Genomic DNA, 27,198 nt, shown 5'->3' on the forward strand with positions numbered 1-27,198 from the left:
TAACCACTAATCTGCTTTATGTTTCCATGGATTTTCCTATTCTGGACTTTTCATATACATGGGATCATAAAATAGGTGGTTTGTTATATTTTCACAAGGTTCACAGTTCACTGTTTTGAAGGTTCATCCATGTTGTAGTAGGTGTCAGTACTTTATTCCTTTTTATTGCCAAATAATATTCCACTAGAGGCCCGGTACACGAAATTCGTACACAGGAGGTGGTGTCCCTCAGCCCAGCCTGCACCCTCTCCAATCTGGGACCCCTCGAGGGATGTCCGACTGCCCATTTAGGCCCACCGGGATCGGGCCTAAACGGGCAGTCGGACATCGCTCTCACAATCCAGGACTGCTGGCTCCCAACTGCTCGCCTGCCTGCCTTCCTGATTGCCCCTAACCGCTTCTGCCTGCCAGCGTGATCACCCCCTAACCACTCCCCTGCCAGCCTGATTGATGTCTAACTGCTCCCCTGCCAGCCTGTTTGCCTCCAACTTCCCTCCTCTGCCAGCCTGGTCACCCCTAACTCCCCTCCCCTGCAGGGTTGGTTGCCCCCAACTGCCCTCCCTTGCAGGCCTGGTGCCTCCCAACTGCCCTCCCCTGCTTGCCTGATCGCCCACAACTGCCCTCCCTTGCAGGCCTGGTCCCTCCCAACAACCCTCTCCTGCTGGCCATCTTGTGGTGGCCATCTTGTGTCCATATGGGGGCAGGATCTTTCACCACATGGGGGCAGCCATCTTGTGTGTTGGAGTGATGGTCAATCTGCATATTACTCTTTTATTAGATAGGATTATATGGATATACCACATTTTATTTATTCATTCATCAGTTGAAGGACATTTGGGTGGGACTTCTTGGCTATTGTGAATCATGCTGCTATGAACGTTTGTGTACAAGTTTTTGTGTGGACATGTTTGTGTTTCTCTTGGGAATACACCCAGGAGTGGAACTGCTGAGTCACATGCTGGTTCTACATTTACCCTTTTGAGGAATTGCTGAGCTGGTTTCCAAAGTGGCTGCCTCATCTTACAATCCCATTGCAGTGTTTGAGGTTTCTAATTTCTCTACATCCCAAGTGGAGAAAGTTTATATCACTGCCCTAACTTGTCAGCAATAACATAAATAGAAGGTAAATGTTGAATCAAACACTGAGAAAACTAAACAACGTTATTCATTTCTATCTTGGTACTTTTGCTACTGAAGGTTCTATGCCTTAAGTCGGCTGTTCTTTTAGTTGAAAAAGAGGATTGGGCAACATTAAAAAAGTGTTCAAGACATATTAGCACCAAGCTGAGACTTTTTTGTCAATATTGTTGAAAAAGAACTGAAAATGGAATAACTTTCTTACTATGAATCTCACTGTCATTTGATGCAGTGTATAAATTATAACAACACCCTCTGCGTCAACTCCTTTGGGACACACAGATGTGAGGCAATATGCTGTATGCAAGCCTCTTTCTTATGTCAGCTGCATGGCTTTGTCATACAAGTAACTCAGAGGTGGCTGGAGTCATGTTTGTTATGTTTTTTTGTTTGTTTGTTTTTCTTCTCATGGCCTGGTGTTTTCTGAGAACTCTTGGGTAAATTTGAATTACTACATTATTGATAGAATAATAGCTATTAACCCAGTAATTCCATTTCTGGGGATTTAGTCTAAGAAAATAATGCAAAAGAAGAAAAAATACATCGGCCTTCATATGTTTAGTGCAAGATTTATATTTTTAATTGAAAATGTAAAATTGTGTATTTCAGTTTTTTTCTTTATTTTAAATTTATCTTTATTGTTGAAAATATTACAGATGCCCTCTTAGTTTTTTTCCATTGACTCCTTCTCCTGTCCCCCCCAGGCCCTCACCATACTGTTGTCTGTGCCTATGGGTTATGTGTATATACAGTACATATAAGTTCTTTGGTTAATCTATTCCCACTCACCCACCCACCCTCCCCTGCCTTCCCTCTGAGATTCTGCACTCTGTTCCATGCTTCCATGTCTAGGGATACACTCCGTTCACCAGTTTATTTTGTTGATTATATTCTACACTAGAGGCCCAGTGCATGATTGAATCATGCACGTGTAGGGTCCAATACACGCTTTCGCTTTTCGCGGTGGAGCTGAGTGCCTGTCCGCTGGTGCACCAGACCTTTCAGAAGCCTCCGGCTCGGCGGAGGCTTCTGAAAGGCCTGGTGCCGGAGCAGACAGGCACCCAGCTCCCCCACTTTTGATGGTCTGCGGCCGCTGAGGGGGGCTAACCTGCTGTTGAGAGGCGCAGGGGGTGGGACTCCCGCCCCCTGCGCCTCTCAACGGCCGCTGAGGGGGGCTGCCGCGGACACCTGGCTACCCTGCCATTGAGAGGCGCAGCTGGGTGTCCACGGCAGAACCCCTCAGCGGCCGCGGATCTGGCCGTTGAGAGGCACAGGGGGCGGGAGTCCCGCCCCCTGCGCCTCTCAAGAGCAGGGTAGCCCCCCTCAGTGGCAGCGGATCCGTGCCTCTCAACGGCTGGATAGGCCACCCCGAGTCCCGCCCCCCAGCCTCCCGCTGCCCAATCGTGGGCGTAGCGGAGTGATGGTAATTTACATGTTACTCTATTATTAGATAGGATATGAGTGACATCATATGATACTTGTCTTTCTCTGACTGGCTTATTTCACTTAGCATGAGACTCTCCAGGCCCCTCCATGCTGTCTCAAAGAGTAAGAGATCCTTCTTTTTTACTGCTGCATAGTATTCCATGGTGTAAATGTACCACAGCTTTTTTATCCACTCATCTACTGATGGGCAATTGGGCTGTTTATAGATCTTCGCTATTGTAAATTGTGCTGCTATGAACATAGGGGTGTCTCTATTCTTATGATTGATGTTTTGGAGTTTCTTAAGCTCTATTACTAGCAGTGGAATCACAGGGTCAAATGGCAGTTCCAAATTTAATTTTAAAAAAAATACATTTTATTGACTTTTTACAGAGAGGAAGGTAGAGGGATAGAGAGCTAGAAACATCGATGAGAGAGAAACATCGATCAGCTGCCTCCTGCACACCCCGCACTGGGGACGTGCCTGCAACCAAGGTACATGCCCTTGACCAGAAACAAACCTGGGACCTTTCAGTCCGCAGGCCGACGCTCTATCCACTGAGCCAAACCGGTTTTGGCCCAAATTTAATTTTTTGAGGAAACTCCATGCTGTTTTTCATGATGGCTGCACCAGTCTGCATTCTCACCAGCAGTGCACTAGGGTTCCCTTTTCTCCACATCCTCGCCAGCACTTGTCATTTGTTGGTATTTTTGATGGTAGTCATTTTGACAGGTGTGAGGTGATACCTCATTGTCATTTTAATTTGCATCTCTCTTCTGATTAATGACTGAGAATTTTTCATGTCTTTTGACCATTGTATGTCCACTTTGGAGAAGTGTCTATTTAGGACCTTTTAATTGGATTGTTTGTCTTCTTTTTGTTAAGTTGTATGCGTTCCTTATGTATTTTGGAAATTAACCCTTTATCAGATGTATCACTGGCAAATATGTTCTCCCATACAGTGGGCTCCCTTTTCTTTTTGTTTATGGCTTTTTTTTTTTTTTTTTGCTGTGCAGAAGCTTTTTATTTTGATGTAGTTCTTGCAATCCTCTAGTCTGCTGTTGGATCTCTGTATATTACTTTTTATTTCAGTCAGTGTATGCTTAATTTCTAGTTGGTCCTTTTTCATATCCTTGAGGGTCTTGCTAAATTTATTAGCCTTTTCTAGAAAATTATTGAAAAACCTTATAACAGTGGGTTTTTTTTTGTTTTTTTAAAAATATATTTTATTGATTTTTTTACAGAGAGGAAGGGAGAGGGAGAGAGAGTTAGAAACATCGATGAGAGAGAAACATTGATCAGCTGCCTCCTGCACACCCCCGACCGGGGATGTGCCCGAAACCAAGGTACATGCCCTTGACCGGAATCGAACCTGGGACCCTTCAGTCCCCAGGCCAACGCTCTATCCACTGAGCCAAACCAGTTTCAGCTGTAACCGTGGTTTTGAACTCTATAGCCAGTCGTTTGCTTTTCTCCATTTCTTTAATTTGTGACCTGTTTCTTTGTCTCCGTATTTTGGCTGCTTCCCTGAGTTGATAGAGTGGCTTTGTGTGCTAGGTGTCCTATATGGCCCAGTGACTCAGCCTCCCCCAGTTACCTGAGATGGACACTCTTGGTCCACCCCTTTGTGGGCTGTGTGCACAGTCTTGTTGTAGTTGAGCCTTGATTGTTGTTGGTATCACTGCGAGGAATTGACCTCCAGGCCAATTGGCTGTGAGGACCAGCTGCTACTTCAGAGGGAGAACTGCTGTGCTGGAGACACCCTTATAGGGCAGGACTTGTTTCAGTGGGGCTTTGGTGCTCACTGAGTTTGCCCCTTGAGTGTGTTGCTTATGGATGTGAAGAGTTATAATCTGGTATGGTCTCACACTGACCACTGGGTACACTGGCTCTTGGATCTCCAAGGAGGTGCAAAATCAGCCACTGCCTGAGGCCACCCAGCAGGAGCTACAGAGAGATCTGCAGATTCCTCCTCTTTGTATGGGGTTTGGAGGTGCCCAGATGAGGCCCAGCTCTGAAGCAAGGCAGGCTGCTGCTGCCGGGCCTTGGGCCTTCTTTTGGAAGCTCTGGGACTCTCTGACCCAGCTGCAGTTTGACAGGTTTTAGGTGGAGAAAGGACAGGCCATTCATATGCAAAAGCCAAAGCGCACATCTTGGGTACGGTTGTAAATTAGGTGGGGCGGGGTCTCTGGGAATCACCAGGGTAGAGCAAACAGCAATGGTTGCCAGTCAGCCCTGCACTGGAGAGGTCCCCTGGTCTCTATGTCCCATGGCACTGTGTAGGAACAATGATCGCTGCGAGCAACTCTGAGAGAAAGCCGCCCTCGGGTTCCAGCTGACGTGAGACAGTCCAGTTTCTCCCCGTATGTGTCTGGGTCCCCAGAGTCTCTCCTGGAACAGGAGTTCAGAGCAATGGGGAGCTTGTATCTCCCTCCTGATTGAAAAACAACAACAGTGCACCCAGTTGCCAGCTTGTTTCACACACGCCACCGCACCTCCTACCAGTCTCAATGCGCTTTCTTCTTTTTTCTAGTTGTAGAACTTCCACTCAGCCAGCTTTCCTGTGCTTCTGGATATTTGTTTTGTTTTTTAGATGTAGTTTTGATGTGGTTGTGAGAGGCAGCAAGTACAAGTGTTTACCTATGCTGCCATCTTGGTTGTCTCTAATCTGTCTCTTAATGTACCTTAGGCTGTAGACCACAGCAAGGCATAAACTCCACCGGGTGTGGTGTGTGGTTTTCCAACAGGTTGGGGCAATTGCTTCCACCCAGGCCAATGCTGCCTGGATGGTTAAGGTCTGTCTGTGGAAGATGTCCTCTGCGTGTGGGGGATTGACTCTGCATAGGAACCCAGGTGACTGCTGTCTGAGCTCTTTCTTTTTTTCTTTAAAAAAAAAAAAATTTATTGATTTTTTACAGAGAGGAAGAGAGAGGGATAGAGAGTTAGAAACATCGATGAGAGAGAAACATCGATCAGCTGCCTCTTGCACACCCCCTACTGGGGATGTGCCTGCAACCAAGGTACATGCCCTTGACCGGAATCGAACCCGGGACCTTTGAGTTCGCAGGCCGATGCTCTATCCACTGAGCCAAACCGGTTTCGGCCTGAGCTCTTTCTTTAGAGCCACCTCCCCTATATTCTCCTGAGGCAGCTCTAGACCACTCTGTCCTCTCTCTGCTGCAGCACAAGGTGAGTGGCTGCACACAAAATTTTGTGTGTTAACCCTGTAAGAGGGTGCCTGCATTTCCAGCTGCTCTTCACAACCAGATATTCTGTGGGCACTTTTCTCAGTTCTCGTTCTCTAGGCTGGAGAGCCCAGATTTGGGTTTATACCCCAGAGTTCTCAGTGGGAACACTCCACAGCTGAGATATCCGTATAGACTTCAGCTGCCATCTGTGAGAGCCCAGTCAGCCCTCCCATACCTCCGCACTTCCTATGAGTCTCTACGCGGTCTTCACTTTCCATCCTTGGTTATCAGGGTTCTCTGCAGCTAATCTTAAGTTGATTATTCATGATGATCCTACCTAATAAAAGAGCAATATGCAAATTGACCGTACCTCCGCTATACCACAAGCCACGCCCACAAGCCATGCCCTCCAGCCAGTCAGGAGCGAATATGCAAATTAACCCGAACCAAGATGGCTGCGGCCATGGAGAGCAGGAGAGAGGCTTGGGTTTCCCCGGCAATGGTGGAAGCCAAGCTTTCTGCCTGCCCTTGCTGACCTTGGCCAGGGGAAGAGCCGGGTAATCGGAGCCAGCTAGGGGTCCTCTGCCAAGGGCTGGAGGCTTTAGGCCTTGGCAGGGGCGGAGCCGGAGATCGCAGGAGATAGGTGTGAACTACAGAGGAAACACCTTTTCTGACCGCTCATTGGGTAAGCTCCCAGTATGCCACTGGTAATATTCTTAGTAACTTGGTATAAGAATCCAAAAAGGTGATCTAGGGCTTTTCCACCACACTCCTGGGGAAAAAAATGAAGGTCCGCTGCTGGAGGGCTAAGAAATGTCATATCCTGCCCTAGCCAGTTTGGCTCAGTGGATAATGCCTAGGTTTGCCAACCGCAGGGTCCGGGTTCGATTCTGATCAAGGGCATGTACCTAAGTTGCAGGCTCCTCCCTGACTGGGGTCAGGACTCATGCAGGAGGCAACCAATCAAAGTGTTCCTCTCACTTTGATGTTTCTCTCTGTCTTTCCCTTTCTCTTCCACATTCTCTAAAAATCAATGGAAACATATTCTCAGGTGAGGAAAAGAAGAAGAAGGAAGGAAGGAAGGAAGGAAGGAAGGAAGGAAGGAAAGAAGGAAGGAAGGAAGGAAGGAAGGAAGGAAGGAAGGAAGGAAGGAAGGAAGGAAGAAATGTCATATCCTATGAAAGACACATCTTGAAAATGCCTAAAGAAAGTTGTCATTTTTTCATGGTGAAGGGGCTGGAGTTCATTTTGATGAAAACACCTTGGTGGCTGTGGTGACTGGCAGTGGCTGCAGCAGTGGGGTGATGGGGCTGGTGCCTTTCCCTGATCAGCCTGGTCGTCTCCCACAGAGGAAGGCCAGACTTAAGCAGGGAGCGGGCCTAAGCCGTCAGTAGGTCATTTCCTGAGGGCTCCCAGTATGTGAGAGGGGGAAGGCTGGGCTGAGAAGACCCCCCCCCAGTGCACGAATTTCGTGCACCGGGCCCCTAGTTTTTCTTTTTTTTATTATTATTTTTTAAAATATATTTTACTGATTTTTTATAGAGAGGAAGAGAGAGGGATAGAGAGTTAGAAACATCGATGAGAGAGTAACATCGATCAGCTGCCTCTTGCACACCCCCTACTGGGGATGTGCCCGCAACCAAGTTACATGCCCTTGACCGGAATCGAACCCGGGACTTTTGAGTCCGCAGGCCGACGCTCTATCCACTGAGCCAAACCGGCTTCGGCGAGTTTTTCTATATCTTAGTTGGAATTTCTGTTTGTTTCTGGGAGAGTGTAAGTGTAGCTTCCACTTAATCTGCCGCCATGTTGGAATCCTGGTTACACCTCTTCATTCACTGAAAAGTTAGGTCCTCACTCATGGTATTCCCTCCTTTCCAATTCCTGTGAACATTGTTGGGGACTTCTACTACTATTTAGACCCTTCACTTTTGTGGCCTCTACACCCACCACCTTTTCCTTCATTCTATGTGAGATGCCCTTGTTGTGCTCAGATCCTGAACCTTTACATAAACTATGTCCTCTACCTGAAATGTTCTTCCCTGGAGTTTTGCATGGCTACCACTTCTCTTTTGGACAGAGGAATGGGTTTCCTTGATGACCTCATCAAAGGAATACCCTCTCTTTTATTCTCTGACATGGTCTTTGCTTATTCTTTCCAAAAACTTGCCTCTGCTGGTGATTACATATTCTTTTATTATAATTTACATCAAGTATACAACATTATATAAACAAATATAATAAAGTTTCTATCTTTAGAAAGAAAATTAAGGATTCCAACATGGCGGCAGATTAAGTGGAAGCTACATTTGAGAGTTAAGTGTGTCATTGGTAGGAGTTGGTGAAAGTCGCAACATTTCAATGACCTTAAACTTGATTATTCATTGTGACTGCACAACACAAATGCTTATTACCTGAAGCCTGAGATTTTTAATGTAATGTGAGAGGTAGCAGAATCCGGGCAGCAAAGGTCTCATTAAATCCCAGCCACGGATACTTGAACTGACCCCAGAACTATCAGCAAATACCAAGAGAGACGGCTGCCCCTGCCCCTGCTTTTTGTACCGCATTCCCAGGTCCCTGAAGTGGCCTGTGAACAGCAGGGGATCGCAAGCTTTTCTTAATTAGAAAAAAAAAGTGTATGTCTATTAGTTTGGGTACACAAAATAAAGATAATAAAATAAGGAATTTCTGTGCACCCTGCACTCACCTTAGGAAATAACAACCTAAGTCTCCAGGAATAACCACTATCTTGCATTTGATGTTTATCACCCTTATGCATGTTTACTTCTTTTTTTTCACATCTGTGAACAATATATAGTGCCATTTTACTTGTTTTTAAGCTTGTTTTTAAGCTATCCTTCTACAAATTGCTTCTGTCCTTTTTGGCCTTATGATGATACATGGCATTCTGGTTTGTTCATTTTCACTGCTATGTAGTATTCCACTTAAACATATCAGATACATTCATGATTGTCCTGTGTGTGGACAGCAAAGCTATTTCCAATTTTTCACTACGACAAACAGGGTTGCTGCGAGCATTCTTGCAAGAGTCTTGTGCAAGTGTGCGAGTTTTTTTATTCCCCTTCTAGCATTTTATTTCTTTATTTTAAAATTTAATACATCATTATTGTTCAGATTATTACAGTTGTTCCTCTTTTTCCCCCCATAGCTACCCTCCACCTGGTTCCCACCACACCCTCTGCCCTTACCCCCGCCCCCCCTCACTGTCTTTATCCATAGGTGTACAATTTTTGTCCAGTCTCTTGCCACACCCCACACCTTTCCCCCTGAGAATTGTCACTCCACTCCCTTTCTATGCCCCTGATTCTGTTATATTCACCAGTTTATTCTGTTCATCAGGTTTTTAATTCACTTGATTTTTAGATTCACCTGTTGATAGATATGTATTTGTTATTCATAATTTTTACTTTACCTTTTTCTTCTTCTTCCTCTTCTTAAAGAATACCTTTCAGCATTTCATAAAATACTGGTTTGGTGGTGATGAACTCCTATAGCTTTTTCTTATCTGTGAAGCTCTTTCTCTGACCTTCAATTCTGAATGATAGCTTTGCTGGGTAGAGCAATCTTGGTTATAGGTTCTTGCTATTCATCATTTTGAATATTTCTTGCCACTCCTGTCTGGCCTGCATAGTTTCTGTTGAGAAATCAGCTGACAATCGTATGGGTGCTCCCTTGTAGGTAACTAACTGTTTTTCTCTTGCTGCTTGTAAGATTCTCTCTTTGTCCTTTGCTCTTGGCATTTTAATTATGATGTGTCATGTTGTATGTATGTATGTAGAACTGGAGGGCTGAGCAGTGTGTGCACATCTTCACTCCTGGGAGATGTTGCCAGTGGCTCTCCATGGTGTGAGGCCGATTTTCACTGTCTGAACTGTCCCCCACCTCCATCACTTCAAGGCTTATATGGCCCAACTTTTATTTTCTTAAAAAATGTTTGCAAATCTGAAAATAAAATGGAATCTCTTTATTGTTTGAATTTGTATTTCCCAGATTACTAAGGTTAAATGTTTTATTCATGTAGAAGCTCAGTGTGTAAAGCTAAACTAGTCAGAGTTGTTCTATTTGGGGTGGGGTAATGGTTCATATTTAAGATATCTAAACAATCGGAGAAACCAAAATGGCGGCATAGGTAAACACCTAAACTGCTGCCTCACACAACAATATCAAAACTACAACTAAAAGACAAAACGGACACCATCCAGAACCACGGGAAAGCGGGCTGAGTGGAATTCTACAACTAGAAGGAAAGAGGAAAGCACATTGAGACTCAGAGGAGCTGCAAAAGGCTGAGGTACGGAGACGCACGTGGAGAGGACGGGCAGCTGACAGCACAGGTGGCTGCGTGCACGGCTGGCTTTCTGAAGCGGAAGGGAGATGGAAGCTCCCGACTGCGCTGAACTCCAGTCCCGGGAGAGACTCTGGGAACCCAAACTCATTTGGGGGGAATCTGGACTGTCAGGAAAAGAGAAATAACACCGAGACTCAGGGGAGCTGGGGAAGGCAGAGGTCCGGAGGCCCGCACACGCAGAGAGGATTGACTGCTGAGTGCACAGGTGGCTGAGTGCGCGACTGGCTTTCTAAAGCAGGAGGGAGACGGAAGCTCCCGACTACGCGGAACTCCAGTTCTGGGCAAGTTTCTGGGAAACGAGACTCATTCGGGGAGAAACTGGACTGTCTGGCAGTGGGCAAAACTCGAGGGTGGCTTTCTCTCAGAGGTGACTTTCTCTTAGAGGTACCTGCAGCAATTACCGAGGGACACTGAGACCCAGGGGCCTCATAGGGTAGGGCTGACAGGAAGCCAAGCCTGTCTGCTACGCCCTGAGACTCTGCCCCCCCCATCTGAGCACAGAGGCTTTTACAAGTCTTCTCCCATAGGATGTCTCCAGCACAGAAGGCTTCCTAGTATAGACACAACTGATCCTCGCAGCCAATTGGCCTGGAGGTCAATTCCTCCCAGTGATACCAACAACAATCAAGACTTAACTACAACAAGGCTGTGCACACAGTCCACAAAGGGTGCACCAAAAGTGTCCACCTCAGGTAACTGGGGAGGCTGAGCCATGGGGCCCTATATAACACCTAGCACACAAAGCTACTCTACCAACTCAGGGAAGCAGCCAAAATGCGGAGACAAAGAAACAGATCACAAACAAAAAGAAATGGAGGAAAGCTAACGACTGGATATAGAGTTCAAAACCATGGTTATAAGGTTTTTCAAGAATTTCCTAGAAAAGGCCGATAACTTTAGTGAGACCCTTAAGGATATGAAAAAGGACCAACTAGAAATTAAACATACACTGACTGAAATAAAAAATATTATACAGAGACCCAATAGCAGACTAGAGGATCGCAAGAATCAAGTCAAATATTTGAAATACAAAGAAGCAAAAAACACTCAACCGGAAAAGCAAAAAGAAAAAAGAATCCAAAAATTTGAAGATGGTGTAAGAAGCCTCTGGGACAACTTCAAGCGTACCAACATCCGAATTATGGGGGTGCCAGAACAAGAGAGAGAGCAAGACACTGAAAACCTATTTGAAGAAATAATGACAGAAAACTTCCCCCACCTGGTGAAAGAAATAGACTTACAAGTCCAGGAAGCACACAGAACCCCAAACAAAAGGAATCCAAAGAGGACCACACCAAGACACATCATAATTGAAATGCCAAGAGCAAAGGACAAAGAAAGAATCTTACAAGCAGCAAGAGAAAAACAGTTAGTTACCTACAAGGGAGCACCCATACGACTGTCAGCTGATTTCTCAACAGAAACTATGCAGGCCAGAAGGGAGTGGCAAGAAAACATTCCAAGTGATGAATAGCAAGAACCTACAACCAAGATTACTCTACCCAGTAAAGCTATCATTCAGAATTGAAGGTCAGAGAAAGAGCTTCACAGATAAGAAAAAGCTAAAGGAGTTTATCAACGCCAAACCAGTATTATATGAAATGCTGAAAGGTATTCTTTAAGAAGAGGAAGAAGAAGAAAAAGATAAATATAAAAATTATGAACAACAAATACATGTCTATCAACAAATGAATCTAAAAATCAAGTGAAAAAAATTCTAATGAACAGAATAAACTGGTGAATATAATAGAATCAGGGCTATAGGAAGGGACTATTCTCAGGGGTAAAGGGGTGTGGGGGGTGAGGGAAGAGATTGGACAAAAATTGTACACCTATGGATTAGGACAGTGCAGGGAAGATAAGGGTTGAGGGTGGGGTGGGAACCGGGTGGAGGGGAGTTTGGGGGGAAAAAGAGGAACAATTGTAATAATCTGAACAATAAAGTTTTATTAAATTAAACAAAGATATCTAAACAATCACATGTATAGTTTTAGTACCTTTGGATGATGTATTAGTATCTATTCCTAAATATTGAGCATATTTTTAAGTAAATGAGTTTGTATTAAATATCTTTGTAGTATATTTTAGCTAGTTGTTTGTGAATTTCGCGTTATCTGTGGCACGTTCTTCCCAGCCCATTACATAAGTTAATCGGGAGTTGGCTTTAACAGCAGGCCTGAAAACCCAGCTATGAAGCTGAGGAAGTGAACAGACATCTGAGGCATAAAGACAGGCATCAGATGTCTGGGCATGTTCCTGGTATAGCACCTTTGCTCTGGCTGTTCCTCACCCAGAAATGCCCATAGTCACCCCCTCATCTTCTCCAGGTCTCACCTTTTCATGGGGGCTATGTAAAGTGTGCCAGCCCAGCAGCTGCTCCTGTATCTTTTCCTGCTCTATCTCCTTCATAGTGCTTACCACTGAGTCACTATCTATGTAAATTAATTACTTACTATTTGCTTTGACCGCTGTTTCTTTCTTTGTCCTTCCCCTACCACCTGTAGAATGTAACTCTGCAAGGGCAGGCATCTTGCTCTATTCTGTTCATTATAGTGGTCCCTTCTTATCCATGATCTCAGTTACCTGTTGTCTGAAAAATATTAGATACTAGAGACCCAGTGCATGAATTCATTCACTGGTGGGGTCCCTCAGCCTGGCCGGCGATCGGGACCCTCTTGCTCAGTCCCGATCGGGGCTGAATGGGGCCGGGCAACCAGGGAGGAACCTCGGGATGTTGGCTGGCCGGGGAGGGGCCATGGGAAGTCTCCAGGGAGTGTCCGGCCCGTCTCACCCAGTCCCAATGGGGCCCATTGGGGCCGGGGAGGGACTGTGGGAGGGCTCCAGGGAGTGTCTGGCCTGTCTCGCCCATTCCCTATCAGGGCTGATTGGGCTGGCTAGCTCGGGAGGGACCACAGGAGGGCTCCAGGGCGTGTCTGGCCTGTCTTGCCAATTCCCCAATCAGCCAGACCCCAGCAGCAAGCTAACCTACTGTTTGGAGCATCTGCCCCCTGGTGGTCAGTGCGCATCATAGTGACTGGTAGAATGGTCGAACGAACAGTTGAATGAATGGTCGTACACTTTTATTATATAGAATAATTATTCCAAAAATAAACAATTCAAAAGTTTTAAATTGCATACCATGATGAACTCTCCTGCTGTCCTCCTCCATCCCACCCAGGACATGAATCATCCTTTTGTCCAGTGTATCCATGCTGTATATGTTATAGTAGAGGCCCGATGCATGAACTTTGTGCAAGGGGCTCAGACTTCACAGCCATGAGAGCTTTCCTCAGCCCTCGCAGCCCCGGCTTCGTCCAGAAGATCGTTCTGCTGTCTGGTCTTATTAGCATATTATGCTTTTATTATAATAGATGTTCATTAGTTACTTATAGCTGTCTTGGTCATCAGATTGACTGTAAGGGTATCAAAATACTTGTATTCAAGTAGCCCTTGTTATAATTAACTAGAGGCCCGGTGCCCAAAATTAGTGCACTGGGGGTGGGGGGTGTCCCTCAGCCCAGCCTGCACTCTCTCCAATCTGGGACTGCTGGCTCCCAACTGCTCATCTGCCTGCCTGCCTGATTGACCCTGACTACTCCTGACTGCCAGCCTGATCACCCCCTAACCACTCCCCCACCAGCCTGATTGATGCCTAACTGCTCTCCTGCCAGCCCAATTGCCCCCAACTGCCCTCCCTTGCTGGCCCAGTTGCCCCTAACTGCCCTGCCCTGCCAGCCTGGTTGCCCCCAACTTCCCTCCCATGCAGGCCTGGTTGCCCCCAACTGCTTTCCCCTACAGGCCTGGTCCCCCTCAACTGCCCTCCCCTGCAGGCCTGGTCCCCCAACTGCCCTCCCCTGCTGGCCTGGTCATCCCCAACTGCCCTCCCCTGCTAGCCTGGTTGCCCCTAACTGCTCTCCCCTGCCAGCCCAGTCACCCCCAACTGCCCTCCCTTGCCAGCCTGGTCGCCCCTAACTGCCCTGCCCTGCCAGCCTCGTTGCCCCCAACTTCTCTCCCTGGCAGGCCTGATCCCCCTCAACTGCCCTCACCTGCAGGCCTGGTCCCCCCAACTGCCCTCCCCTGCCGGCCTGGTCACCCCTAACTGCTCTCCCCTGCCAGCCTGGTCTCCCCTAACTGCCCTCCCCTGCAGGCCCGGTTGCCCCCAACTGCCCTCCCCTGCCAGCCCGGTTGCCCCTAACTGTCCTCCCCTGCCAGCCCAGTCGCCCCCAACTGCCCTCCCCTGCAGGCCTGGTCGCCCCCAACTTCCCTCCCCTGCAGGCCTGATTGCCCCCAACTGCTTTCCCCTGCAGGCCTGGTCCCCCCAACTGCCCTCTCCTGCTGGCCTGGTCTCCCCTAACTGCCCTCCCCTGCAGGTCCGGTTGCCCCCAACTGTCCTCCCCTGCCAGCCCAGTCACCCCCAACTGCCCTTCGCTACAGGCCCGGTCATCCCCAACTGCCCTCCCCTGCAGGCCTGGGTGCCCCCAACTGCCCTCCCCTGCAGGCCTGGTTGCCGCCAACTGCCCTCCCCTGCCGGCCATCTTGTGGTGGTCATCTTGTGACCACATGGGGGTGGCCATCTTGTGCGAGGGCATGGCAGACAATTTGCATATTACCTCTTTATTATATAGGACTAGAGGCCCAGTGCACAAATTTGTGCACAGGTGGGGTCCACCCAGCCTGGCCCCAATTGGGGCAGATCAGGGCTGGGCCCATCTGGAGGCGGAGATGGCAGGAGGTTGGCCGGCCCGCCCTCCCTGATTGAGCACGATCAGGGCCAGGCCACCTGAGAGGAGGGGCCATGGGCGATTAGGGGTCAGCAGTTGGAGGAGGTGCCCTGAGAGGTTGGTCGTCCAGCCCCACCCTCAATTGGTGTGGGGGGAATGATCAGGGGCTGAGCTGGCTGGGGGAAGGGGCAGTGGGCTGATCAGGGTGGTGGGGGCTGATCTGGGGTGGGGCTGGCCATGGGGAGGGGCTGTGGGCAGTGGGCCAGCAGACCTCACCCCCAAATGAGGTGGGTGGCCGATCGGGGGCCAGCAGGCTGGGCGAGGGGTCATGGGTGGTTGTCCGGCCGGCCCTGCCCCTGATTGCAGTGGGGGGGGGGCCGATTGGGGGCGGAGCTGTCTGCAGGAGGGTTTTGGGCTGATTGGGGTGGTGGGGGCCCATCAGGGACAGGGCTGGTCAGGGGGAGGGGCTGCAGGAGGTTGGCAGGCAGGCCCCGCCCCCTATCGGGGTTGGAGGTGTGATCAGGGGCGGGGCCAGCCGGGTGGAAGGGCTGAGGGGTGGTAGGCCGGCTGCCCCACCCTCGATTGGGCTGGGGGAGGGGCTGCAGAAGGTTGGTTGCCGGCCCTACCCCCAATCAGGCTGGCCAATGTCACTCTGCAAGGGCAGGCAGTGGGCGTCATAGCGACCGGTCATTCTGCTCATTATGGCATTCCGGTCTCTGGCTCTTTATATTATGGATGATGCCTCCAAAATGCAAGAGTAGTGATGCTGGCAATCTGGATCTGCCAAAGAGGTGCTGTGAGGTGCTTAGAACATATGGATAGGGTTCAGTTCTCCTCATGGTTTTCAGCATCCATGGGGGGTCTTAGAGCATATCTGCCCTAGATAGGGACTACTTATACATGTTCTTTCCTGTACATACATGCCCATGATAAAGTTTAATTAATAAATTCAGCACAGTGAGAGATTAACAATGAATAATAAAATAGAGCAATTATAAAAATATCCTATATAATAAAAGGCTAATATGAAAATTGTCCCCTCCACCAGGAGTTCGATTAGGGGCTTGCTGTCCAGCCAACCCCAATCTGGCCCGCCCGGATCACCCGAATTGGGGAGGGCGCCGGACCCCACCTGTGCACACATTCGTGCACCCGCCTCTAGTACTGTAATAAAAGCTAGGTCAGTGCAGTCTGTCTTTTTCTCAAAATACCTTATTGTGCTGCAGTCACCTTTGCTCTCACAGGGGAGCTGCCCCAGTTACGAAGGGGAAGGAAGACGGTGGCCTTCAACGGGAGAGTGAAGAGAAGTGGATAATTTAGGGAGAGACTTAGGCCCTCGCTGCTGTCTTTTCCGGTGATCACCAAAACTAGTGGACTCTGAGGGACTTTCTGCGTCCTGGCTCGCCAGATTAGGAAGCTGCCCAGCAAGCTCCACCCACGTCTTTAACTTTCTGGGGAAAGGAATGGGAGCAAATTGCCCTCCTCCCATGGGCAGCTCACTGCTCGCTGTGCTCAAGTTTCAGAAGGGCGGGGTCTCTGGCATCCAGGCTTCCCTGTCTGCATCTTTTGCTCTTTTGCTCCAGTACTTAGTTCCCTTTGTCTCAGTCCCTCTCCGGGTCCCCTTTTCCCACGTGCCGCCGGGACTGTTTCTCAGTGCTGTGTTTGAGCGAGCATCATCCCCTCGTCTGGGACAAATCCTTTGTTATGATGAAATAGCAGGACTCTTGGATCCTAGTCCCCTCTCAGCTGTTAACTGGGTATTTGATTTCTTGGTAATTTTCAGCTTAACTTGCCCCCTCTCCTGCCTGTTTCTCACTAATATCAGTTTCATACTGAAAGCTGAATTTCACACATATCCCCTCCGCCATCGTGAGTGAGATGGTTAGATTAACGCTGTTTCTTCATGACTCTCCCAGCAGGTGACAGGCACCTCCCGGACTCGATGCTTTTCCGGTGGTTCCGTGGTCATGCACCCCCACCACCTAACACCACCCAGATGATGAGACTAGCCAGTTGCTCATTTCACACGAGAAAAGCCATGTCCCACCCTCTTACTCAAGTTGCATTCAAATCTAATTTCCATGGCCCCTGTGAGGAGAGCTTCCCAGCCCCTGTCACAGCTGTCAAGGTTACGATGCTGTTTCCCAGCGGGCCGGTGGCAGCCGGCAGGCACCAGACAGCTGTGTGTTGGCATGGAAGTCCCAGACCCCTCCCGCAGCCCTAACTGTGACGTCCTGCCACTGCCAGAGTCAATGCTGGATACATGCTATTGTTCTCTGAACAAGAAGAGTTGTCTGCTTATCACTTTATAAAATATAGCATAGTGTGCCTGCTCATGTTTTGAAATGTTCCAACCATTTACTGGCTGTTTTTATAAGTTGAGGAATAGCTTTAACTTGTATTCTTTCCAGGAGACCCGGAGAACCCAGGAGTTTCCATGCCGTGCTGCCCCCGAGGCTCTGGATGCACCTGGCTGTGGTGGCCTGCGGCAACCGGCTGGAGGAAACGCTGGTCATGCTGAAGTCAGCCGTGCTCTTCAGCCACAGGAAGATGCACTTCCACATTTTCACAGAAGAATCTCTGAAGCCCGAGTTTGATAAGCAGGTGAATTTGCAGAAAGCGCAGCATAACACGTGCCGAGTCAGCTGGGCTGCATTTTGGGAAAAGCATATCTTGTTCACAGATGTATTTTGCTGCACATTCAACTCTGTGACTCTGCACCCTTGACTCTGAGCCTCACTGTCATTATCTGCAACACAGGGTGTCAGCCAGCGGGGGCTCTGCTCAGCACTGCTGCTCCGAGTGTATTCTTCTCTACTCCTCCGACTATGCCAGGCTGGTTCCTTCTCGAACCCTACACTACACTCACTGTTGGGAACTTAAGCCAAGTCCCCCTTCTCCTCTGCTCACTAGACAGCAGGTCAGTTCTTTCTTGGCGGCGGAGCAGACGGAGAAGCCATGAGAGGTTGTGGGTGTATAAGGATGAGTCTTCATTGCAGGTTCCAGTGGCCACATAACTATCAGACAAGACAGTTCTTCACAGCAAAGCCCATATAGGCAGGCAGCGCACACCAGCTGGTAAATACACGTCTTTCCCATAAAGCAGCATTAGTCTCTGTACCCACAGCTGTTATCTGAGCAGCTGCACGCTGCCTCTAAACCTAAAGCTTTACACAGCAATAGCACCTGCGCTCTCCCTTCGAGCTGCAGCCTCATGACCTCTCTGGCTCAGCAGCTCCTCCTGTCTCCCTGCCCAGCACACTGGCGGGGTAACATGGCAGCTGTATCTGAGCTCTCTGTGAGCTCCTAGCCTTCCATCAGAGCAGCACCAGCTCTCAGCTCCGTCTGAGCTCTCCTGTCTCCTGCACACATAGGAGCTGCTAGTACCTTCTCTGTGCTACCGCCTCTCCTTCTCTGAGCTCTCGCCTCTGTCTGCCCAGCTGCTCTTTTGCAGACTAGCTCGTCAGTAGCCTGTATATTAACCCAGAGACAAAGCAGGCTGGCTGCCAGCAGTGACATCAATCATCTGGGTTACAGAGGCACAGTGCACCGTGTGTCCTTGCACCCGCTCGTGGTATCTTGGCCTTGGGCACCCCGATTAGACTTATCCCAGAACAGCTTTGAACATCCTGGTATACGAATAACCAGGCCTCTGTGCTCTCATCGGCGTGGTTCCCACACAGGGATAATTACACCTGTAGATAGAAGCATTGTGAGGATTAATTGAAATGATGCACTTAAAGCATTTGCCCCATAGCTTGATCCCTCTTGGTATTATGAACATTGTTCTCACTTGGGAGACGGATAGTTTATGTTCATTGATGTACTCTGTAGTGTATGTTATAAATAAGTAATATATGCTAATTAAAGCAAATTCAAACAATATAGGGGTTATAAACTAAATGTGCATCTTTGCTACCTTTCAGTCCTATCCAAGAAAGTATCAGAATTAGCAATTTAGAGTGATTCTTCTATATGTGTTTTCCCATATTCAGGTGTGTGTATGTGTGTTTATCTGTGTGGGTGTGTATATGTGTATACTGTATACATACATGTACTAGTACCGTGGTCAGCAAACTGCGGCTCGCGAGCCACATGCGGCTCTTTGGCCCCTTGAATGTGGCTCTTCCACAAAATACCGCGGCCTGGGCGAGTCTATTTTGAAGAAGTGGCGTTAGAAGAAGTTTAAGTTTAAAAAATTTGGCTCTCATAACCAATGGACGCAAAACCCTGGGGGAGTGAGGGCATATATGGGAGTGGGGGGGGGCAATGGTAAGATATGTACACATATAATAGCTTAATAAAACACTTTGGCTGTAAAAAAAAAATTTGGCTCTCAACAGAAATTTCAATCGTTGTACTGTTGATATTTGGCTTTGTTGACTAATGAGTTTGCTGACCACTGTACTAGTATATAGGCACATAATAATGCATGCACAGTTATGTACCTAACTTAACATATATTTATTTTACAAAATCAGGATTATCTCTCAGAGTTCTCCTGGAACTTGCTTTTCCTCTCCGGGTCAGGATCCCTACATTTCTGCATCATCCTTTTCAGTGACTGCCTGGTAGTTAACTATGTGGCTGAGCCATCATTTATTTGACTGTTTCTGTGCTGAGGAACGAATAGTGGTTCTTTAGCCAGCACATGAGAGCGCGTGGGGAACGCCCCTCCGCAGTCCCGCCTGCGTGTTCCTGCAGAGCGAGCTTTGTTTTCCCTGAAAGTCTGTGAGTTCCGGATGCCACTCTCGCTCGCTCGCTCTGCGCTGGACCTGCTTCCTGAGCCAGCAGTGCTGCCGCCTGCCAGGAGGTGAGACGCCCAAGCAGCAGCTGGGGCAGAGGGAGGCTAGTAGCAACAGGAAGCTGGAAAATGTTTCCTAAAGAAAAAGCCTGTGACGTCTTCTCCAAGAGAAGCCAGGGGAACAGATATTCTTGGGGATTTTGAATATGTTTGCAAAATGCTTTGAAAACTGAGTCAGGGTAAGGGGAAGAAGAATCATGGAAACATACGTAGCTGGTCTGAAGCTGTGGTCTGGAAATGATGGAAGTCATAATGAGCATTTGTCAAGGGTTCATGGTTGACTATTACTTAATCCTCATAATGATGCTTTGTAAAGGTAACAATCATGTTCCTATTTTACAAACAGAGTGACAAAATCTCGTGGCCTTTCTGAGCTTCAGTTTTCTCATCTGCAACTTGGGGCCAGCGGGACTGACGGCCGAGATGACAGATGTGTGCTGGAACCAGCCGGGCCAGGCTGTGGTGGCCGCTCCGGAGAATCCGTGGCTGCTGTCTCTCGAGCAGACCAGCTGTGCTCTGGTGCACCTGCGGAGCCTGTGGCCTCCAAGGCCTGGGCCTCGCTCCCGGAGAAGAGAACAGCGCATCACGACTGCCTTTTAGTCCCTCTGCTTGACAGCAGCACGTCTTCTCTGCGCCCATTCATTTGTCCAGAAGTGTTTCGAGGGGGCTGAGAAGTACTCCCTGAGCAGGAAAGGAGCACACGGGCCATGAGCAGACATTAGCCACGCCTTGTACAGCACCTGCTGGGCCAGTGCTTACTGATCCCTCCTCATGCAGGAAGCTGGGGCGAGAGGACGGAGCCAAACAAAATATAAGTGTCCACTTCACACAAGGTCAGGAGAGGAAGGTGTGGCTGTGTGACCACATATGTGGGCAGGTTGTATTTCTCAGAGGCCCGTGCCCCACCTTCTGTTCCTCCCTCCCTCTGTGTTTCCCTCCTACACCGAGCCAGCTTGGTCTGTGTGACCAATGGCATAGGGAAGAAGCGATGCTATTCCACTTCAGAACTAGTTTGAAAAAGGTATGACCCCTTCCAACTTGTTCGCATTCTCTTTCTCTCCTGATCCCTTTCTCTGGGGGAGCCAGCTGCTGTCAGCACCTTCCCTAGTCCCCCCAACTTCACTGGGCATGCGTCCGCCTCCCCTTTGTTGGCTGCCGGGGAGAGTGAAACTGCAGCTTCCTGGTGAAGCTCCAAGTGACATGCTGTGGTATCGCCTTCGCTCTGCTCCTTCCTGTTGTTAACAACCAGCTGACTACGCGGGTCAGGATGACTGCAGCTCAGCCACTGGGCTGCGCCTCACAAGAAGCCTTGAGCCAGAACAACGCAGCTCACAGGTTCCTGCCCTAAGGAACCATCTGTGATCAGGGCTTTTGGTGTTGAGCTACGAGGTTGTTATAAGGCAATAGCTAATACATACACATCTACATACGTAATATGTATGTTCATATAAAATAGGGTATGAGACATATAATGCTATGTGACATCTGAGCCTCGGTCATAGAAAGGAGATGGCTTCTGCTTGGTTCTTCTCAGGATGCCTGCTCCGGAGCCTGGCCACCGCACTGCACGGAGAGACGACACACAGAGGTCCATGCAGAGAGGGACTGCGTCCCAGCCAATAACTCCCCTCTCCCACCAGACGTGTGGGCAAATGAGCCTCTGGGTGATTCCAGCTCCCCCTTCCAGGCTTCCAGTTGAGGCCCAGATATTGTGGAGCAGGGTCAAGCTGTCCCTTCTGGGCCTTGTCCACACTCGTGGACCATGGGACCCATGAGCATAATAAATACAAAATTACTAAGTTTTGGGATAATCAGGAGCAAATTACGTGAATGAAATCATTGCAGACCATGTGAAGTTGTGCCACATTTTGAATTTCCTGATGCCTTTACCCATTTGATGGTTCATTTCTTCAGGTCTTTGTTAGGCCAGTGAAGCCCAACTAATGCAGGAAATTATACTTGGATGTTAAAAGTTGGGCAGGACCAAAGGAGTCATCTCGTTTTTTTCATACTCAGACTGTGGTGCCAGTTTTGATTTAAAATCTTGGCTCTTACACAAGTCACTGAATTCCCAGTTCCAATGTCTTTGTAGCAAAGAGTTAACCAAACCCCTGGTAGATGGATACACAAAGGGGACACATGATGTTTGCTCTTCTTATTGCAGAGTGTAACTGTGAGGTGGGTCCGGTCATCTATATATTCTCTCATTCCACAAAGGTTCTGGGAACATCTCCTAGATATGGGGCAGTGTGTTAGCCAAGGGTTAGCAGCGGTTTCTCCTCAGCCACAGGGAAGGTGGAGGGCAGGTTATGCCACTGCTCAGAGCTCTAAGTGCCAGCACAGCAGCATTGTGGGACTATCCAAAGTTTTTTGTAGTAACTTCCTGGGAGGTGCAAAGTCACATACCTCAGGGTAAAAAAAAAAGCTACTCGCCATCATTATTCCTTTGGAAGTTGTATTGTGAGTGAGCTTTATTTAAGTGGAATTGATTTTAAATCTGCTTAAATATGGTGATACTTACCTTCTACATCGTAGATCTTTAATATTTTAAAGTTTTATTTATCTTTGTCATCTCCCGAAATAGAAGCTGAAAATGACAGATGATTGACTTCCTGGACTCTCCAGGAAGCTTGGGGTCAGACATGTGATTTAGATTTGGCTCTCCTATGCTCCTGCCCTAGACTCAGTATCCTACCTAATAAAAGAGTAATATGCAAATTGACCGTACCTTCGCTACGCCCAAGCCACGCCCACCAGCCAATCAGGGCCAATATGCAAGTTAACCCAACCAAGATGGTGGTTAATTTGCATACATAGGTGCCCTGAGCGGACCCCCTGCAATCGATCGCAGGGAGCTGGGGGTTGCTTCAGCCTGGGCAGGAGCGGACCCCCTGCGATTATCACAGGGAGCTGGGGGTCCGCTCCTGCCCAAGAGGCTTTCGGTCTGGGCAGGCCTGGGCAGGAGCTGAGCCGGTGATCAGAGGGAGCTGGAGGGACCTAAAAGTCAATGGAAACATACCCTCAGGTGAGGATAAAAAATAAATAAAGAAATGCATATCCTATGAAAGACACATCTTGAAAATGCCTAAAGAAAGTTGTCATTTTTTCATGGTGAAGGGACTGGAGTTGTGTTGATGAAAACACTTTGGTGGCTGTGGTGACTGGCAGTGGCTGCAGCAGCAGGGTGATGGGGCTGGTGTCTTCCCCTGATCAGCCCAGTTGCCTCCCACAAAGGGAGGCCAGGCTGCAGCTTAGGCCCGCTCCCTGTGGGGCGCGGGCCTAAGCCATCAGTAGGACATCCCCTGAGGGCTCCCAGTATGTGAGAGGGGGCAGGCTGGGCTGAGGGACCCTGGACCCCCAGTGCACGAATTTCGTGCACCGGGCCCCTAGTTAGAAAATAATGGGACACAGAAAGGGACATGGCCACCAATCCGTTCGGGCAGGGACAGTGGGGCAGCAACAGCCCATGTGTGTGTGTGTGTGTGTGTGTGTGTGATTGCCATGGAGGAAGTGTCAATAGGAGCGTCCAGTGTTTGCAATCAGCAACTATTCCTATGTGTGCATAGTGAAACTGTGACTGGCCTGAATATTTCAGTTAAAAGACATAGATTGACAAAGGTGGATAACCTTCTAGAAGATAGGCTGGTAAGGGTCAAGTTGTTAAGGAAACCAGTTGAGCCGGGACCTCCTGTGCCCCTCCAGGACTGATGGTGGGCTGTACAGGCACCACTGCTCTGGGGTCTGCCAGTGTGTATGCTGGCTGCTGGGTCCTGTTGCCCTGGATGGCTAACCTGGTCTCAGTCCTGGCTGTCTCTGCAGTTGTATTGAATATCTGTCCTGCTGTGGCTCTGATTGGTCAGGCCCTTGACATAAGTCATTTGTCAAGTACTTTGACTATCACTCCTACTCTTTCTCATTCTGAGATTTCTCTCCTGAATATCCATCCTTTGAAAAAATTATTGATTGATTTTTAGAGAGAGAAAGGGGGTGAGATGGAGGGAAACATCAATTTGTTCACTTATTTATACATTCATTGGTTGCTTCTTGTATGTGTCCCAACCCGGGATCAAAACCAACTTTGGCGCATTGGGACGATGCTCTAACCAACTGAGCTACCTGTCCAGAGCCCAAATATCCATCTTAAAGTTGCAAAATTGCAAATTTAAAGTGTTCCCAATGTTATGTGTTTTTTTGAAAACTTTTATATGATTATATAAGCAGTATACATACATTGAAAAAAAGTCATAAAATCATAAGTGAAAAAACTTTAACCATCATACTAATGCTCAGGGACAACAGTTCTGGTGTATTTAGTTATTTTTCTTTTTTCATGTTAACATCAGAAATAGGATCAGATCCTATATTCTCTCTTGTCTGACTGATACTTTGATGACTGAGTTACTTCTGTAATGGCCTGGCCAGCTTTTCCTGGGAGAGACCAGCTGGCAGCTGTTTCAGGCTCTGCAGACTGCACATCGCGGTCACTTGTCTCTGCTTTTACTGTGGAAGCGGCCGTAGAAACATGTAAACAAATGGGTGTGGCTGAGCGCCAATAAAACCTTTATTTACAAACACTGGAATTCAAATTTCATGTGGTTTTTCACATCATAAAATCTTACTCTTGTTTTTATTTTTTCAACTATTAAAATGTATGGCCACTCCCTTGTAGGTAATTAACTGTTTTTCTCTTGCTGCTTTTTTTTTTTTTTTTTTTTTTTTTTAAAGATATATTTTATTGATTTTTACAGAGAGGAAGAGAGAGGGATAGAGAGTCAGAAACATCGATGAGAGAGAATCATCGACCAGCTGCCTCTTGCACACCCCCCACTGGGGATATGCCCGCAACCAAGGTACATGCCCTTGACCGGAATCGAACCTGGGACCTCCCAGTCCGCAGGCCGACGCTATATCCACTGAGCCAAACCGGTCTCGGCTCTCTTGCTGCTTTTAAGATTCTCTCTTTGTCTTTAACCATTGGCATTTTAATTATGATGTGTCTTGGTGTGGGCCTCTCTGGGTTCCTCTTGTTTGGGACTCTCTGTGCTTTCTGGACTTGTAAGTCTATTTCTTTCACCAGGTAGGGGAAGTTTTCTGTCTTTATTTCTTCAAATAGGTTTTCAATGTCTTGCATTCTCGCTTTTCCTAAAACCTAACTAAATATCAGCCATTATTTTCATGTCAGCACATATAGATCTACTTTATTCTAACTGTACAGTAGTCCATTGCATATTTCTATAATAATGAATTAGGAGCATTTTGTTTGTTCCTAAGTGTGTGTGTGGTTTCTCTTTTCTATCAAAATAGGTTTTGATAAAAGTTCTGTATTTTTGCCTTTGAGGATTTGTCCTTACCACTTTCCCAATTTCCCTCTTGAAAATTTGCTCGATTTGTACTGTCCTCAATGTGTTTACGTGTTTCTCGTCACCCTTGCAACCTCTGGAAATTACTTCTTAATCTTAGAAATGGTCTTTCCTCGGTGAGCATCAAAAGTGGCGACATAGCTAGGCTTTTTATGTAAGTTGCTGGAATACATTCCATTTGAGCATTCAGAAGCTTCAGGTGTTTTTCATATTTCTGGGGGTCTGATCACCCTCCCCTTGACTTCCATGTTTTTCAGTTACAGCAGTGGCCTGACTCGTATACGGAGAAGTTTGTGCACAGAATCTACCCCATCACATTTTCCGCGGGAAACCCCCAGGAGTGGAGGAAGCTGTTCAAACCCTGCGCTGCCCAGAGACTCTTCCTCCCGGTAGGAACCCTGCTTTCAATGAGGTGCCGCTTGAGAGAGAATTGCTCCTGGAAATGGAGTGGGATTAACTGGAGCACATTTAGAGGCATTTTACAGCTAAAATGTGTCTCTTGGATCTGTCTGTAGTCACTGCTCTTGGTCTTCAGGGTGTAGAGAGAGGGTCCCTGCGTTTGAAAGGTTGTCTTTCCCAAAGATTGAGGGGCTGAGAGCATCAAAAGCATGTTTTGAATGATAGGTCTTTCTGACGCTTACCATTTACTAGCTCTGCAAACCTCACAGCCCCCCTGGTCTGCACCTCAATTTGCTCTGTCAGCTTGACCCTCAGTAAATATTAGCTTTGATTATTGTTATTTTTCTTATAACAGTAACTACCACTAGATGCAGCCAGGCTAGGGAATAATTCAGAAAAGGTCCAGAGTTTTGGTACAGCCTTTTGAATTTGAATTTTTTAAGGTAATGTAATGTTTCAATTTCATTTTTAAAAATCATAAATAGAAAAATTATTGAACATATATAAAAACCAAGACTCTCAAGGAGCATATCCTATCTAATAATAGAGTAACATGTAAATTACCATCACTCTGCTACGCCCACGATTGGGCGGCGGGAGGCTGCGGGGCGGGACTCGGGGTGGCCTATCCGGCCATTGAGAGGCACGGATCCGCTGCCACTGAGGGGGGCTACGCTGCTGTTGAGAGGCCAGATCCGTGGCCGCTGAGGGGGCCTGCGCGGACACCCAGCTGCGCCTCTCAACGGCAGGGTAGCCAGGTGTCCGCGGCAGCCCGCCTCAGCGGCCGTTGAGAGGCACAGGGGGCGGGAGTCCCGCCCCCTGCACCTCTTAACAGCAGGGTAGCTCCCCTCAGCGGCCACAGACCATCAAAAGCCTGGGAGCTGGGTGCCTGTCTGCTCAGGCACCAGGCCTTTCAGAAGCCTCCGCCACGCTGGAGGCTTCTGAAAGGCCTGGTGCACCAGCAGACAGGCACCCAGCTCAGCTCCCCCCCCCCCCCCCCCATCGAAAGCAAAAGCGTGGGAGCTGGATGCCTGTCCGCTCAGGCCTGGTGCACCAGCAGGCAGGCACCCAGCTCCCCGTGATCAAAAGCAAAAGCATGTAGGGGACCCTACACGTGCATGATTCAATCATGCACTGGGCCTCTAGTTGAGAAAATAAAAGAGTGCAGTAACCAGAAAACAGAGTGAGGTGGGAGTGAAGGGCAGAGCTCTGGGCTCTGGAGACCCGCTGAGCGTCTGCTCTGTGTGCAGGGCAGGGAGGGGCTGTGGACTGGTTTCTAGCATAGAAGTGGGATGGTCTAACGTGGCCATTGCACACTTACTTATCTGGATGAACCTCATTGATTGCTGAGGCCAATCAGTGATGACTTGTGCTATAGTGGTTGCTTTAGAGATGGATTTAGAACCTGCTTGAGAAATAGAATTTACCAGTTTTTATGACTGGCTTGTTGTAAGAGTTGAAGGGAAGTGAGGTAAGAGGGATTTCACCCAGATTTCTGGTCTGAAAAGGTTGATCTGTTTGAAATTGCCAATATTCAGCTGTTTATGCCCTACAAAAAAAAAAGCCATTTCTTATGGTTCAGTGATTGGTGGTGCTATTTAGAGATGGAAGAGTCTAGATAAAAATCTGTTTTGGTAACAGGGGAGATTAATGTGATTTTGGGGTGCCTGGGAGGCATCCACACAGGGAAGTTTTACCATCTGTTGGTCTGAAACCCTAAATGGCAGATGGGGTTTTTAGCATTTCTTTCACAGAACCTGTGAGAACAAGACCAGATGGGATTATATATGT

The 27,198-nt window shown here is 48.1% G+C and overlaps 1 protein-coding gene across 1 annotated transcript in view; it reads left to right on the forward strand.

Moving 5' to 3' along the window:
• Positions 1-17,262: 17,262 nt before the first annotated feature.
• GXYLT2 (glucoside xylosyltransferase 2) overlaps positions 17,263-27,198 on the forward strand; it is a 75,463-nt gene continuing 65,527 nt past the window's right edge. The window contains exons 1-2 of the mRNA XM_079795699.1: positions 17,263-17,448; positions 25,266-25,397. Of these exons, the coding sequence (XP_079651825.1) occupies positions 17,308-17,448; positions 25,266-25,397 (273 nt within the window). The 5' untranslated portion in view covers positions 17,263-17,307. The remainder of the gene's footprint in view (positions 17,449-25,265; positions 25,398-27,198) is intronic.

The sequence above is a fragment of the Cnephaeus nilssonii genome, assembly GCF_951640355.1.
Source record: "Cnephaeus nilssonii genome assembly, chromosome: 17".
Taxonomy (NCBI): domain Eukaryota; kingdom Metazoa; phylum Chordata; class Mammalia; order Chiroptera; family Vespertilionidae; genus Cnephaeus; species Cnephaeus nilssonii.